Here is a 16,818-nt window from a genome sequence, read left to right as displayed (position 1 = left end):
CTGTTTATTCATATTGATAATTTAAGTTGAACGCTTTCAAACTTACGATATACACTACAGTCTCCGTGCTCACAGCGTCCCAAACACAAATAATTTTTATATATTTTTTTATATTTATATTTTCATTGTCTGGCTATCTGGTACTTCGGTATGGAGTTAAAGGTTAATATTATAACTTTTTCGCTAGTATTCTATCATATTGTGAGTTTATATTAGCACATTTTGTTGTTTTCTCGTGGTAACTGATAGAGCGTTTGGGTAAAAGGTTAGGTTTTAAACTGGCTTTACCATCAAGAAAAGAGGAGCATTTCACATATAGGCCATCTGTACTTTTCACCATCAAAAGGAAGCAGGTGCATAAACACACTACTTTTTTATTGTTTACTCCATGTAGTTCTGAGAGCATGAGGTGCATATTTTAATTTTTTCAGATACTGTACATCAAGGTAAGTGCACAAAGGTCTCTCTCACACCCTCTCTTTCTCTCTCTCTCTCTATCACACACACACACACACACACACACACACACACACACACACACTATAATTTGCTATTATACTCCATATAACTCCATACAAGCCAGAAACTAAGCCTTTTTTTGCACAGGCCTATCTAAAGGGTTAATGGTCCCACCTAGTGATCAACTGTAAAAAAAAAAACAAATGTTACCTCTTCCCAACAGGGAAAACCACCAACAATCAAGAATCTCACACACACAAACACTATAATTTGCTGTTATACTCCATATACAAGCCAGAAACCAAGCCTTTTTTTGCACAGGCCTATTTAAAGGGTTAATGGTCCCACCTAGTGATCAACTGTAAAAATACATTTTTTTACCTCTTCCCAAAAGTGAAAACCACAAACAATCAAGAATGCATGATTATATGGTGTCATGGCTTTGCAATCAAAAAATGTCGTTATAATGGAAGTCAATGGGGCAAAAACAGCCACCAACAACAAATTAGGGAGAAAAAATTTAAATCTAATGCTGCACAAAAACTAACAATGCATCAAAGCCAATCTTGTTAATAATCTTTGACATGCCCAAGACTGTGATAAAAGGTAAAAAAAATCCAGTCCACAATCACTTTTTATATTGAAAATATGTAATTTTGTGTGGTTTTCATCATTTATGAACTTGGTAATTACAAAGTTAAAATCTTGGATTTTTTTAAAAAAATTTGGTAGTTTTGATCAGGACTGAGGTTGATTAATAGAGTTATGCAAAAAAAATTGGAAAAAATATCTATCTGATACATTTTTACAGCAGTTTAATTTAGTGGATGTTTTCAAAAAAAAATTCAAAGCATTTTCCCAAAATATGGGTCAAAATAAGATTTGTCACCAAAAATCATTCCATTAGCTCAAACACAGGGAAAGTTGTGGCCAAAATAAGACTCAACTTTACCCCCTAGTGGACAAAAACGTCCCCAACAATGCACAAGAGCTAATAAAATGACAATAATATATGATATTTTCTCTTGGAAATGCACTTTAGACAGTACCGAGTTTGAGAAGAGATGGAGATCATTAATGAATTAAAGTTACAGTTTGTGTTTTAAAATGGTCTGCATGTAAATGGACCTGCTCCAAGATTGTGCTGCTCTGGATGTTTGGGTGAGCTGATAATGCAACAATTTAAGAACACAGAGCCCTGCTTAAATTAAACTACTCAATTTGTATGGTGTAAATCATGATGTTTTAATGCATTTCTCAATGTTTGAAAATGTTAATTGCTTAGATTTACCAAAAAAAAAAAAAAAAAAAAGAGAGAATATTAAAACAGATGAACAAAGTCTTATGGGTTTGGAACTGCATAATGTTGAGTAATAAATTAGTTAATACTCAAACAGTCTATTATTCTCTTTGACAGCTTTTTCTTTTAATTATACTGACCCTTTTGTCCCAGTTTGAAATCCTTGTTTACTAATCAATGGCAGTTTAATGCATTTGAATTGAATGTTGTTGTTTTTTTTTGTTTTTTGTTTTTTCTCAGCGTCGTACACTGACAATTTCAGAGTTGGAAGGCCAGGGTGAGCTAGAGGCCTCTATCAGCAAGCAAGTGGAGAGTCTAGAGACTGAGATGGGGCTCAGGTGAGTCATACTATAACTGACCACAGTGAATCAATGTATAATTAATAAACCATATATTTTTGCATTTGTTTATTGTCTTCACATTTCAGTACTGTATTTTTCGGACTATTAGTCGCACTTAAGTATAAGTCGCATCAGTCCAAAAATACGTCATGACGAGGAAAAAAAAACATATATAAGTCACACTGGACTATAAGTCGCATTTATTTAGAACCAAGAACCAAGTGAAAACATGACCATCTACTGCCGCCAGAGGGCGCTCTATGTTTTCAGGGGTTGACTACAGGAGCACTGAGCAGCATAGAGCGCCCTCTCGCGGCTGTGACGGTAATGTTTTCTCTTGGTTCATGTCAAATTAATTTTGATAAATAAGTCGCACTTAACTATAAGTCGCAGGACCAGACAAACTATGAAAAAAAGTGCGACTTATAGTCCGGAAAATACGGTAGTTATGGTTTATGCTTGTTATTCAGCTTAGCTACAGCAATGGCTGAATGCCTTTGTTCATATTAGGAATTTCCTGGCACGTCAAAAGTTATTATTACTTCTATTACTTCTATGAGTCCGTTTTGGACTGTCTGAGAACGCCTCCTGCTTAGAGTATGAATGAAACAGACATTGCAAGAGTTTAGTGCTCTGTAATGCTCACATTGATTTTGATAAGAATAAAATGTATCCAAAATGATGTGACCTTCTTGTCTCTTTTAATTGAATTTTTGATTTCTTCAAAGTGCCTCTTGACAACATCTATGTGCACACCCTTGCCCTAAAAAGTGTAGGGGAAGAGTTTAAGTTTTATATAGAACACATCCCCTGCGTATTCTATGCTACAGGGAGCTACCGCGGAGGGATGAAAGAGCCTTGGGTTGCTGATGCCTGATCTACCCAATATCTAAATTTAACCAACTACCTATTAATAATCAGTGGTGTCGGAGGCAAAAGTCCTAGTTTACTAAAGTGTGGCTTCAGTTTACTGTCAAAATTAACACTGTATATGGAATTAATTATAGGTCACCCGATGTATTTTTTTTTTTTTTTTGGTGACAAAATTTACAAGCTTGCATAAAATCACAATTTATTTCAATGGTAAGTAACATACATAATTTCCGCAATGGACTTTATATTTATTTTATATTATATTTACTAAAATAGAAAAATATTTTGAGCTAGATTAAAAATAAATGTTAAATGGATTCATACTTTACATAATTTTGACTCTAAAAATTGTTGAAAAACACCAAGTAAACAATCCAACAATACACTCTGTAATCTGGTAAATCTGTGTGCACTGGGAATCATTTTCTCAAAGACCAGGTAAGATTAATTTTACATACACCACACAGTAAATATGACATGGTAGCGAACTGGATATAGCCATAGTCTGAAATCAAAGTTTTAAGTTAAAGGGATAGTTCACTTTCAAATTAAATTTTGGTATGTTTTAGCTTACCTAAAGGACATCCAAGATGTAGGTGTTTTTGTTTCCGCAGTATTTCCCATTTTGATATTTTTAGGTCAAACCGTTCTTGTCTGTGACTCATATAATGGAGGTCTATGGTCACCACCTCAAAGAGCATGCACAGAGGAGTCCAAATTAAACAATTCCTCATCGTAAGTACACATTGATGACCTAAGACACGAAACGAGCGTTTTGTGTAAGAAAACGAATAGTATTTATATAGTTTTTACCTCTTGTACACAACCACGTCCAACTGATCTTTTTTGAAACCCTGGCAATCCTGATCTGAACGCACATGCTGGAGATGTACTTCTAATCACAGAACGCTTTTACTGACGAGATGCGTATGAAAATCGCGTTTGTTTTTTTGCACAGTCCTACCATCTAGTTAACAAAGCTAAACAGCGTTGCCCTTTGTGTAATAAGTTACAGAAACTGTTAAATGCACCAACTTAAATAATAAAATACACTTACCGGATGTGGTCCATAAACAACGCCTTCTCCAGACAAAGAGGGAACTGCTCCATCTTTCAAGAATAATCTTTGTGCGAATCCGGCATTAAACTGATTGAGATTGAGGAAGCTGTCCTGTGGATTATAATTTTCGGGAACCGAGTTAAGACATCAATGGTTACAATTTATGTTTAAGTACAGCGTCCCTGTGAAGGCCAAACAAAGGTGATTGGACTCCTAGATGAAAATTACGACATGGCGACAAACACAAACGCAACTCTTCCTCTTCTCCGTCGGAGTGCAACAAGACCACGCCCCCTTTTTGTGTATTCCTGTGGGCGAAGGTTAGTCAAAAAACTGTTTGTGACGTCATTAATGCAGGAACTAGAGGGATGTAGTCCAAACTGGTCGTTCGTTGTAGGCGAATTCTGTTAAATAAAATATCTCGCTTGGCATTGAACTTTGAGCTTTAGAATTTTACAGATATTATTTATACTCTAACAACAACATTACACACTAACTAAAGTTTAAAACATGGGATCACGAAGAACGGGACCTTTAAGTCAGATATTTTATTTTATTTTATTTTTTTTTTTTTATGAAAACAAACTTATTTTTATTTTAGGCCTTTTACTTGCATAGGCTATGCATTTTCTTTAAAGCATCCCATTTTTCATCAGTTCCTTAAAGCGTCCCATTTTTTCATGAATTAAGAATTTGTTCGATTTATTATTTTGTTACCTCAATTGTCACCTTTATTTATATAGTGCTTTCAGTTTAATATAGCGATTCAGTTTAATCATGGGTTAAGGAACAAAATTAATAAAAAACATGATCAGTTGCCACAAATTAATAAGTCTTAGGAACGAATGAACAAATTGTAGAAATTAATAGACTGTCTATCACTGTGTCCCACAGCCCTGAAAAGTGCACAATATGAAACAATTATCTGGGGAAATGACTTAGTTACTACATTTCTGTTGCTTTCCATGTTGAAGAACTTTGTGTTGTTTAAATTTTAATTTGCTTTTAAATCGCATCATAAGCCTAATTTGTACATTATGAATGAATGATTCATTTATATATACCTTCACCGTCACTCACAGCCGCTCGGACGTGATTTGTGCATGAGCTGCACGCAGCCCAACATTAAATCAGTTAACCAACCACGACAGCCTTAATCCATTGCATCTCTTATCGTTGACATCCCTAAGTCAGACTGAAAAGCATTTACAGAAATTTGATTTTGAATGGTCTAAACAGATTTGCAAAAATCTGATTTCATATAGTTTGTTGCTGTTCAGACCATCTAAATATGATCTGATTTCAGTCATATTGGAACAAAAAATTGGGCTGACAGTCTGAACAAGGCTTTTTTTATGCCGATTCAAGGGTAATGAGATGCTAATTCAGTACTCATATGCTGCTAAATTAAATTGCATATCAAACATTTTTGTTTGGCATATGAGAATTGAAAAAAAAATCTTTTTTTGCTTAATGTAGCTCCTGTTTTATCCCAACTCTGCTATGAAGATAGCCATAGATGCTGACAAAGCAATTAAAAAAAAACTACTACTGCTACTACTATTGCATATCTGATTTATACTGACAGTAAATTAGTGGAGTGATTGAAAATGAGCGACACCTGCTCAACTCACCGGTCTCGCGTCCCACGGAGGAGAATGGAAGGATACAAAAGAGGAGCGATGACAGTGAAGGACAAGAGAGGACCAGGCCTGGGCTTTATTTTGTGATTTGCTTGTTTGTGCTCGACAGTCATTTGCAAGGGGCTGTCACGCTGTTTTGTTTATTTTTATCATTAAAGCTTTCATTTGATTGTTCCCGTCTCCTCCTTCCCGAGATTATGAAGTTTGTAAACTATTACAGCATTTCAAAATGCTTCAATTTTAAAAGAGGTTTGTAGACTGTTTTTTATCAACTTTATTATAATAATAATAATAATAATAAAAAACATTTTCTCTAAACTCTTTCAGGAGTGCTCAGATAGCTGACCTACAACAGAAAGTCCTGGATGCGGATAATGAGGGACGGATAAAGCAGCGCTGGGATTCTATCACAACTGTTATAGAGGCCAAGAGCGCACTTAAGATTCTAATGGCTGAGGTAAAGGCAAAACACATGCAAAACTTTACCATAGTCTCCACCAAAATACCTTCGCAACTACTATAACATCATAAAACTTAAATAGATTCAAACCTGATATACACTTCAAATAATCTAAAGAGTTTCCCCACAGGATTTTGTGAGACAGTGGGTATGAACAGATAATCTGATCAGGGGTTGAAAATTTGAAAAGTCTGATGCGCTTTGAGATTTCACAATTGAGAGATCCATCCCCATTTCAGTGATCAAATTGAACAGTAAAAGTCATTGCATTGTTTTGTACCTGGACTTTCAACACCAGTGTGTTGCTGTGACCCGTTTCATCAAACTTTCAGTAAAGATTAAAGATTGGCTTTGTTGAATTTTTTTTTTTAATTATCAGACAGTTCAGTTCCATAGTTGTCTCACATTTAAAATGTTTTATCCACATGGGCCATTGGTGCATGGACACTTATCAGGGTTCAGGGATCCACCTTGTGGTTTTGTTTGATTTCATTTTTTTTATCTTGTTAAATCATTTCCACTTTCTTAAATCGTGCCAATCGCAGATCACCTCCCACGATTGTTTTTGTTTGATTGACAGTAGCGTTTTAGCATAGACTGGACTGGTGTCCTACCTTAGACCCGCCCTGAGTGAGCTGTCATCAGTCCACCATTGTTTTGACGCCAGAGCAGATGTAGACAAGAATGTCTCTGAAGCAATTGGGGTTTTCTTTTGTTGGATGTAATGAACATGACAGTCGTCATTTACTCCTGACATTGAAGGTGCTGAAGATGCAGTGGATTACATTTGTTTTTAAAGGGAATGCACTCCCCGATCTACCTAAATGTGTCTCTTTTTACACAAATCATTTGTCATACAGCTTCACTTCCAGAGGTGAGTGTAAGAGTTTTTTTTATTTTTATAAATCTTTACAAATCGCCTTTCCTAGTAACATAGTAATCTTTAGCCGCATTCATCTTGAAACGTGCTAACTACCGTCTCTCAGAGAGTGGCTCAGAAGAGAGGGGCGGGCCGAGAGCTCATTTGCATTTAAAACTGCATGCAAGAAAACTGTTTCCTCTGAGCTGTTTTTGACAGGGTAAAAAATTTTGTTGTACACTACCATTGAGAAATTTTAACCAAATGATGTCAGTTTTCATTAAGACCGAATCATCCGCTTGTGGATAATGGGCATCAGATGACCCCTTTAAATAGTCTTAAAGTCTTAAATTTAGCTGTATCAAAATTAAGGCCATAAAGTCTTAAAGGGTACAAGAAAGTCTTAAAGGGGTCATATGATGCGATTTCTGTGTGAGTTTGGAGTGTTACAAGCTCTTGGTGCATATAGAAGATCTGTAAAGTCGCAAAGAGTAAAGTCTTAAATCCAAAGAGATATTCTTTATAAAATTTGAGACTCATCCACACCCCCCATAACGGCTCGTTCTAACATGCCCCCACATCTCTACGACACTATGTGGGAAGATTTGCATAACGCCACCCAAATGTTCAAGCAAAGAAAGGCCTACCTTTTATTCTCGCTGTCTCCATGTCGTGGACTTGCTGTGTGTTTCCTTGCGAAAGCGAAACTACTTTGTTTGGCCTTCCAAAAGAGGACAAGACTAGTTAAATTTTAACACTGTTCTAGAACAGTCCAACCCAAATATTCAGATGTGTGCTGCGCATTTTATGGAGAATGATGACGGTTTCCTGAACCAGTAGCCTGCAATGCGTCTGGCACAATGTTCTGTTTCTATAAAGTTGGGCAGTTCAAACTTTGTAGGACAGTCTGGCACTTCTGACTCACCTAAGGCACACCTGTGCAATCATGCTGTCTAATCAGCATCTTGTAATGTCACACCTGTGAGGTGGATGGATTATCTCGGCAAAGAAGCGTTCACTAACAGAATTTAGACCGTTTTGTGAACAATATTTGAGGAAAATAGGCTTTTTGTGTACATAAAAAAAGTCCTAGATCTTTGAATTCAGCTAATCAAAAAACTGGGGGTTGTTTATCATTTTTTTTTTTTAAATATATAAAATCAGGAGCATCTGTGTATGTATAGAGTTTTTGTACTCAGACGCATGCATGCTTGTATTATCGTAAAAAAGCAAATTTCATATATGAGAAACTAGGGCTGTGAATCTTTGGGTAGAACGCAATTCTATTCACGATTCATAGATTTTTGATTCACGAACGATTTTTGCAAATTTAGAACGATTTGATTCACATTTTAGTTTGATTTGATTCAATTAGAATGATTAGATTCTGCGTTCTTTAAGTGCATTCACAGGATTTTTTTAAATGCTTCCCTTAAATTTCAGTGCTTGGTCAGGGGGCAAATTACACATAGTATAGGTTATCATGGTCACACCAGTGGTCTAGCTATCATTTCAGAAGTGACAAATGTCAAATACAATTATTTTGTATGTATTATAATTGTATTAATTTTTTACAATAAATTATTTTCTTATCCATTACTTTGAATTTGCTACAAGAAAATAAAAACTGCTGAAAAATAATCAATCATTTGTAATCCTAAAATGTTTAATTATGGCAATTGTATGATTGTTTTATATACTACAATTATTTCAATTTTTCTGCACAGAATAAGGTAGAAAAACTTTATAGTTTCTGTACTGTAATGTCATTTAGCACTGCATCATTCATAAATTTTATTTATGTTTCAGTTCATTCTGCTTTTTATTCAGATATAGCTTAGATATGAGTGCAAGATCACTTCTCTTTCAGTGTGAAAACATCATCTCATTTTCATTAAAAAAATGCTATAGTATTAAACTTTTCCTCTCCATCAGGGAATGATGGTTCTGAGAGAAAATGCCCCCGATGTCTATTTGCTAAAGCAACGAACATGCATCTGATTATCAGATAAACCTTGCCCTCTTATTTCAAGGTTGTTGTTAATTCTGTGGTTATTTTAAAGGGTTAATTCACCCAAAAATGAAAATTCTGTCATTAATGACTCACCCTCATGTCGACAACTCATGTCGTTCCAAACCCGTAAGACCTCCGTTCATCTTCGGAACACAGTTTAAGATATTTTAGATTTAGTCCGAGAGCTTTCTGTCCCTCCATTGAAAATTTATTTACGGTATACTGTCCATGTCCAGAAAGGTAATAAAAACATCAAAGTAGTCCATGTGACATCAGAGGGTCAGTTAGAATTTATTGAAGCAGTGAAAATTCAGCATTGTCTTCTCTTCCAGGTCTGTTTTGAGTGCATTCACAACACTGCAGTGACACTGCTGATGTGTTATCTTTGTTATTGGGTGCACCAGAAAACACGTAAGCAGAGTCATACGTCAGCAGCATCGTGAGCATAAGCTCATCAAAGCTCTAAGACAGCAAAACACGTGGGTGCTTTAAAACACTGCCGGCCTGAATAAGCGAGCATATATAAATAGGGACACTTCTGTATGTGTGCTTATTTCACTTAGTAAATGACTTTACGGTTGCAAGAGAATAAACATGATGCTGGACCATCTCACCCAAAGACAACCCAGTTGAAACCATGGGCTGAAGCACGTGCCAGGCTGGGGCGTGTCCTCAGGTGACTCAGTCGTCCAATGGCTGCTCAGCCTCCTCCTCCTGCACTGACAGAACATGTGGTGCAAGCCAGGGAACATCCAAGTTATAAAATTTAGCAAAAGTGCTGTGAGATGACCAGCTTGCCGCAAAACAAATGTACTGAATAGGCATACCTTTAGCCCAGGCCCATAAAGGTGCCAAGCTGATAGTGGAGTGGGCATGCACTCCTATTGGGCAATCGAGGCCCTGGGAATCATAAGCTAGGCACACGGCTTCCACAATCCAGTGAGACAGCCTCTGTTTAGAAAGTAGGCCATGACAAAAAACTGTTCCGAAGTTTAAAACTGGCTAGTTCTGTTTACATAATCTTGCAGCACATGCACGGGGCACAGAGTATACTTCTGTTGCACTGAATCAGTGTTTTGGCTCGGAGGAGCAGAATGCTTGTGTAGTGACAACCTAGGCCCTGAATGGGGTTTGAGAGCACCCCGAGGGTGCTCTCAATCACTTGATGTAATCATTTGATGAAACCGGATCTTCTTGAACCATTTCACCAAATCATACTGAATCGTTTGAAATGGTTCGCGTCTCCAGTAAGAATTAATCCACAAATGACTTAAGCTGTGAAATTTTTTAATGTGGCTGACACTCATTCTGAGTTAAAACAAACCAATATCCTGGAGTAATTCATGTACTCAAACAGTACACTGACTGGACTGCTGCGAAGAGAGAACTGAAGATGAACACAGAGCCGAGCCAGATAACGAACGAAAGATTGACTCATTCTCGAGTCAAGAACCGTTTCTGTTGGACGTGTCTGATTCGAGAACCGAGGAGCTAATGATACTGCGCATGTGTGATTCAGTGTGATGCAGACTGACACACAGCACAACTGAACCGGACTGATTCTGAACTGATTCTGTGCTAATGTTATGAGCGCGGGTAAAGCGAAGGCTTGAATCAGGGGCAATCATCGCCAATGATGTCTTTACGTCGAGCACAAAAGAACCATTTTCTTCAACCGGTTTATTGAATCGAATTGTCTGAAAGAACCAGTTTGTGGAAAAGAACCGAACTTCCCATCACTGCTGGTGATCCGAAAACCGATGCAACCGGTTCTTGACTCGAGAACAAGTCAATCTTTCGTTCGTTATCTGGCTCGGCTCGGTGTTCATCTTCAGTTCTCTCTTCACAGCAGCTCTGTTAGTGTACTGTTTGAGTAAATTAATTACTCCGGGATGTTGGTTTATTTGAACTCGGAGGGAGTGTCAGCCACATTAAAAAAGTTAACAGCTTAAAGTCCCCGTGAAACAGAAGTTGCAAACGACTTTTCTCCAGTGTTGTGACCTATTTCCGATAGAAACGGAATAATAAATGAGGAAAAATAGTGGGCGTGGCTTATTTCCCAACTAGCACCTGACTGGATCTAGATAAGTAGGTGTTTAACATCCGTGACCACTCTGTTATCCCTCCTTCCTCGAAATGTAAAAAATCGAGCCATCTGGACCGTAACGAGGAAATTTTAGGGAAAGGGAAAAGTGTTCCGTGAGTTCCACAACCAAAAATGCACCTCCTCGCCATCTCTCCTTTCACGCGCTGTCAATGCTTGCAAACACACAGGCAGCCTGTCTACTGTCAGTTGGAGGGGCGTGGTTACGGATTAAGCAGACACCAAATTCCTCAAGCCTACGTCATCAGTGAAGGTCCTCCAATGCAGAGGGGAGGGATTTTTTTTTGATTTTGATTAAAGATTATGAAGCCAAAACATTTTTTTGTGTGGATTGACTCGCATGGATGAATTGTTCAGCACAAAACGATCAATTTAGGCAAACAAAGGAAATATAGTCAATTTTGATTTCATGTGGACTTTAAGTCATTTGTGGGTTAATGCTTATTGGAGATGTGAACAGTTTCAAACGATTCAGTACGATTTGGTGAACTAGTTCAGGAAGATCCAGTTACATCGAGTGATTCATTTGCAAACCAGATATCACTACACTGCAGACCCGGAAGAGAAGACAATGCTGAATAAAGTCGTAGTTTTTGCTATTTTTGGACCAAAATGTATTTTCGATGCTTCAAGAAATTCTAACTGACCCTCTGATGTCACATGGACTACTTTGATAATGTTTTTATTACCTTTCTGGACATGGACAGTATACCGTACATACATTTTCAGTGGAGTGACAGACAGCTCTTGGACTAAATCTAAAATATCTTAAACTGTGCTCTGAAGATGAACGGAGGTCTTACGGGTTTGGAACGACATAAGGGTGAGTCATTAATGACATAAATTGTAATATTTGGGTGAACTAACCCTTTAATTTTAGCCTGGTAATACCAGACTCTGCTACTTCACTTTGCTTCGTAGACAGAGTCTGGAATGGCATAATAGAGAAGTGTTTTCTCTCTCGCTAGGGGGCGCTTGTCTGAAGTTTAAAATCATTGGTTACCCGTTAACCAATCAGATACGTTTAGTTATGACGTATGTTATGCGCCTGTACAGCTGCATCGAAGCACAGACATCATGCATCGAACTCAAATCAAATCTATGATTGAACTTCCACTGTAAACCTGTTGTAAACACATGATGATGCGAGCGAAATACAGGAGTGAACATGGCTGTAAACGACTTTTGCAGATTATGCGAAGTTAATCTACGCATACACGGTACAATCACGGCCTCTAAACTTATTTTTGACAGAGTGAAACAAGAAAATGTTTGTAGCCAACTCTCAAACTTTAGATCTTTAAAACACAGCTCTTTTTTCCTCACGAGTTTGTCGGAAATGCTGCAACGTAATTTCAAGATTACATCATGACATGGAAATATTTAAGGACTGGAAAAGAAAGGAGACACTGGCCTGTCAAAAGGTAACGTTAGCCAGTTCGAGCTCGACCGATAAAAGAGACCGAGATACACCATCTAAAACTCCAAGGACCATAAAAAAGCAGAGAAAGTCCATGGAGTTGCGATCACGGAGAAGTGTCACCGAGGTGGGTTAAACACTACAACTACCTGTTTACAAATCTACTAAATTTAAAATTAGCATTTGTTTTCTGTCACTTTTGTTCTCCATAACAGAGCGAATTGCATCCCGTGTCTCGTTTCCCATTTCCGCGGTCGTTTCGGTTTTCGATTTCTCTAACCTACAATGTAAAACTCGGCGCTTCGCATCTACATCACGGCTCTCAGCCCACCCTCTGTTCGTTGATTGGCCCGGCTGTTTCCAGACCGGTGGCAAACAGAAAGCTCTGACGCTGTATCAGACTGAGTACAGAAGCGAAATGAAATTGAGCGGAAGTAGGAAGTCTGACGTAGTCAGGCTACTTTAACATTCTGATTGTTTGCATTGTTTTTAAGCCCATAAATAATAGACTCATTCTAATAAATTTATGTTGTAATGTACTTTTAATTCATAAAAATAAACCATGAGAACATGAACTAGATGACGTCATGCGCTAATTAGCATATTTATGACATAAGTGCGTCGTATTGTATTGCCTCCCTATGCTCACATACTGCAATTTAATTAGCCATTTAATTAAATTCTCAACAAAACTGTTTTTATTACTATATTTTAATGTTTCTGTTGTCAGACAATGGAATGAATATTATAATGACTGAAACGTGGTTCATTAAGACTACATAACCAGCTCTCAAACATTAATCTGCACTAATGAAATCAAATACACATACGATAAAGTCAGTGGTTGTGCCGTGACTGATGTCGGCTATACTTGCTTGTAAAATAGTTAGAAGCAACAGAATATATATATATTTTTTTTTACTGAAAGTGCTGTTCCTCTCTGTGTTCGCTGAACAGATCGATGCAGAGAGAGAGGCTCACGCTGGGAAAGGGAGACCTCGCGCTCGTGCGGCAGCACCAGAGTCTCAGAGACTAAATAATGATTGCCCAAAAAGTCGCTAGATTTTTCGCTAGATTTGTCGTTTTGTATATATAATATATATATAAATATAAAATCATCTTAACATTGATGGTAGGTTATCATTGCACAAATGAATGCACTCTACTTTTTATAAATAAAATGAAATGTCTTCTGTATCATATGCACACACATGCTCAGTCACTCACACAGATCATGCTTTGCGTGCAATCAGATATTCAGCGATAGGCTTTTTAGCACTGCCTTGCATATTTTTATAAACCATAAATAGCTTAATTGCACAAGAGCTACATTATCTTTCTCAACATGGAAGTGTTCAAATTAAAGCCACAGCTTCACTGTTACTAGAGAAATGTGGCAAAAGAGGTAATTCATACGTATACAGCCTCCCTTCTCTGTTTTTCTCTCTCTCTTTCTCTCTCGTTTACATAAACACCTTGATGAATTACAATGTTCTGAGAATAGAATATTGAAGTGGAGATCGCTAAACTGCAAAACACCATTTTCAGAAAGCAAGCATGTTTATAGTTGGAAAGAGAGCACAGGGTTGCCAGGTTGACAAAAATAAGTAACACGCTTAACAGATATTTTTGCGTATTGCACAATGTTTCAGGGATAACATCTCTTTATATCAGGCAACCCCGGTTGTGTTCCTTTGGCCAGATTAAACCTTGTTGTAGCCTATATATTATGCTCTATTCATTATTTTTTCCATTTTAACTTTTAAATGGTGTTCTTGTATCCAAATTAAGCATTGTCCACTGCTGTGCACGTGCCACAATATTGATGCAGGGCCAGCTGTATCGATATTTGTATTGTCAAATCTCTGTGAGGATACATTGTCGTATCGATATTTTGAACACCGCACTATAACAGAGTCTGGGCGTGAGTCTTACCATACTGTCAAACTGCTTACAAGCACTATTGACTGATAGGGCATGTAAATCACCTACCTGTTTTCCACATGCTAGCGCGAGCAGCAGCACCATCTTAAATGAGAGCACTTTCATATCACTAGACTCTGAGCACTAGTGATGAGTCCCATATTGTTTTGTTTTTTTTGCAAAGGCGGTAGGGCTGCAACTAACGATTATTTTGATAATCGATTAATCTGTCGATTATTTTTTACGATTAATCGGTTTATGTACTTATATTTTAGTTTTGCCCATTTTCCCCTCAAGTAAATTATTAATAAAGGGTCTTTATCATTCAGCATAGATTTTTAAGAGATTTTAACCATTTTGCATTGTCATATCCTCATCAAAAATATACCTGGAGTTGTTTTATTATGTGTCAGTAATCCTTTGTCGAACTCTTCTGCAATCAAAACACTGACCCATACGTACTCTAGCAAATTTCACAAGTAGATTTCAAATAATGTTTTCACCATGGCAGTCCTTAGAGCTCCTAAAGTAGTTTAACATCCCAAACAAAGCTTAAGGAATCTTTCAGAACATATTTTCATGAAGAAGAAAGATGAAACAGAATAAAATTGCAGTACATTGCATTTTATTATTTACTGGGAAACAGCTTTATAGCTTATGCTGTGAAATTGTAAACAATCCATCGAAAAAAGTGCCAATGGCATGAAACCTGATTGGAACTCACAATTTAAAGTAAAATCAATCAGAATTGAAAAAAATTGGACACACAAAAAACTGCTGTGTGAAAAAGAGCAGTGCATTTCAAATATATTTAAACATTTACCTCTCTCATTCAGTCATAATTAGGCTGCAAGACTGAATTATGAACTGGTAAACGACAAACTGATCACAGAACATGTTTGTAAAGCTTCAAATGTTAACTGTTAAAATGACGACTCGTTTGTTACGACTAAACATTTGCAAACAACATTGTACTGGAGAATCTGCACAAATAATAGTCTTAGGTTCACATATCGCGCTTAAAAACGCGTGGAAAACGCTAGGCGCGCCGCTTTCTCCTTTCCAAAGCGCTCGGGCAGAAGCGCGTCTGCCTTTGCTAAGCAACCATGACATGCTCTCTCTATGAAGAGGCAGAAATTTCAGCAAAGGATAAATGGATTTGCAGCTCTGAAAAGTTGAGATGTTTTTAACTCGATGCGGTGCGGACGCGCCTGGAAAAACGGGCGCGTCGCTTCCATTATGAGCGCGCATACCGCGCGCCTACATTGGAAATAACGAACTTGAGCGTGCAAAAGAGGAGATATGTGAACGGCCCCTTAAACAGTTCAGTAGTGCAGAGTTTACAGGTTACTCTTCTTTTTTGAAGACTCAAAGTACTTCCTCATCCCGCTGAACTTTTACTGTCTATGGCAGAGACGCTGTTTGGGAAGCATGTGACAAAACGAGGCCAGCTATTGGCTATTCGCTACTTCTCCTGCTGTACTGGCTGAGTAAAACCTCCGGTGGCTCATTACTGCCACACTTTGGTCACCGCAGATTTGAAATATGCACGAAATGAGCCGCTTACGGCAAATAAAAGGTATTTAGCAACTAATCGATGACTAAATTAGTTGACAACTATTTTAATAATCGGTTTTAATCGATTAAATCGATTAGTTTCAGCTCTAAAAGGCGGGAAGGATTCAGCCGCCTCGCCCCACAAAGAAAGTATGATATTAGGGTGTGCTTGACGGCTGAGCGGCCCTCCAGCATGTTATGAGAGGCAGCGATAGTGGCCACAAACATTCAGCGTAGAGGGAGAACTGCCAGCATCTAGATATTCCTGCAAGAAGGGTTTTCATGCTTGCTAGTGCACCAGTTTGCAAACACACTCCATTTCAAACCATACAGGCGCCTTGTCGAATGTGCTCTAGCTTCCATTATCGTGCGCAATATAGACTGTGAAATGGTTAGCTGGTTGCCACACATGCAGATCATGTAATTGATATGGTGCCCCTCGCCTCGGACAATAAATCCCTTCTCCCGAATCTGCCACGTTGGGGTTGGGGTAGACAACAGGTTCACCAACTCTGGAAACTATGGCTGTTTGGGCCATTCATATGCTATCAGAAGCACAGCATACCTCTCCTCTCTGATCTTTTGCAGCACTAGCGGCATTATTTTGACTGCAAAACTATATGAATACCAAAGACTTTTGCACACTCTCTGTCTATATTATAAAAATTGATAAATATAACAGTTAAATTCCCTATTAGTAATTCCAAATGGCATAGTCTGTTTTTCTATTTCAAACATTAGCGGTCAAGTAAGTGCATTTATTCAGCAATCACAATTGCAAACAATACAGTCGAGATCTCATGAC

The 16,818-nt window shown here is 37.7% G+C and overlaps 1 protein-coding gene across 1 annotated transcript in view; it reads left to right on the top strand.

Annotated features, from left to right (window-relative positions):
* kif4 (kinesin family member 4) overlaps positions 1–16,818 on the top strand; it is a 181,421-nt gene that overhangs the window by 70,999 nt on the left and 93,604 nt on the right. Inside the window, exons 22-23 of the mRNA XM_059542117.1 lie at positions 2,000–2,097; positions 6,004–6,133. Of these exons, the coding sequence (XP_059398100.1) occupies positions 2,000–2,097; positions 6,004–6,133 (228 nt within the window). The remainder of the gene's footprint in view (positions 1–1,999; positions 2,098–6,003; positions 6,134–16,818) is intronic.

This window comes from Carassius carassius, chromosome 47 (genome assembly GCF_963082965.1).
Source record: "Carassius carassius chromosome 47, fCarCar2.1, whole genome shotgun sequence".
Classification (NCBI taxonomy): domain Eukaryota; kingdom Metazoa; phylum Chordata; class Actinopteri; order Cypriniformes; family Cyprinidae; genus Carassius; species Carassius carassius.
Note: the sequence above shows the minus strand (reverse complement) of the source record. Positions and strands in the feature narration are given on the sequence as shown.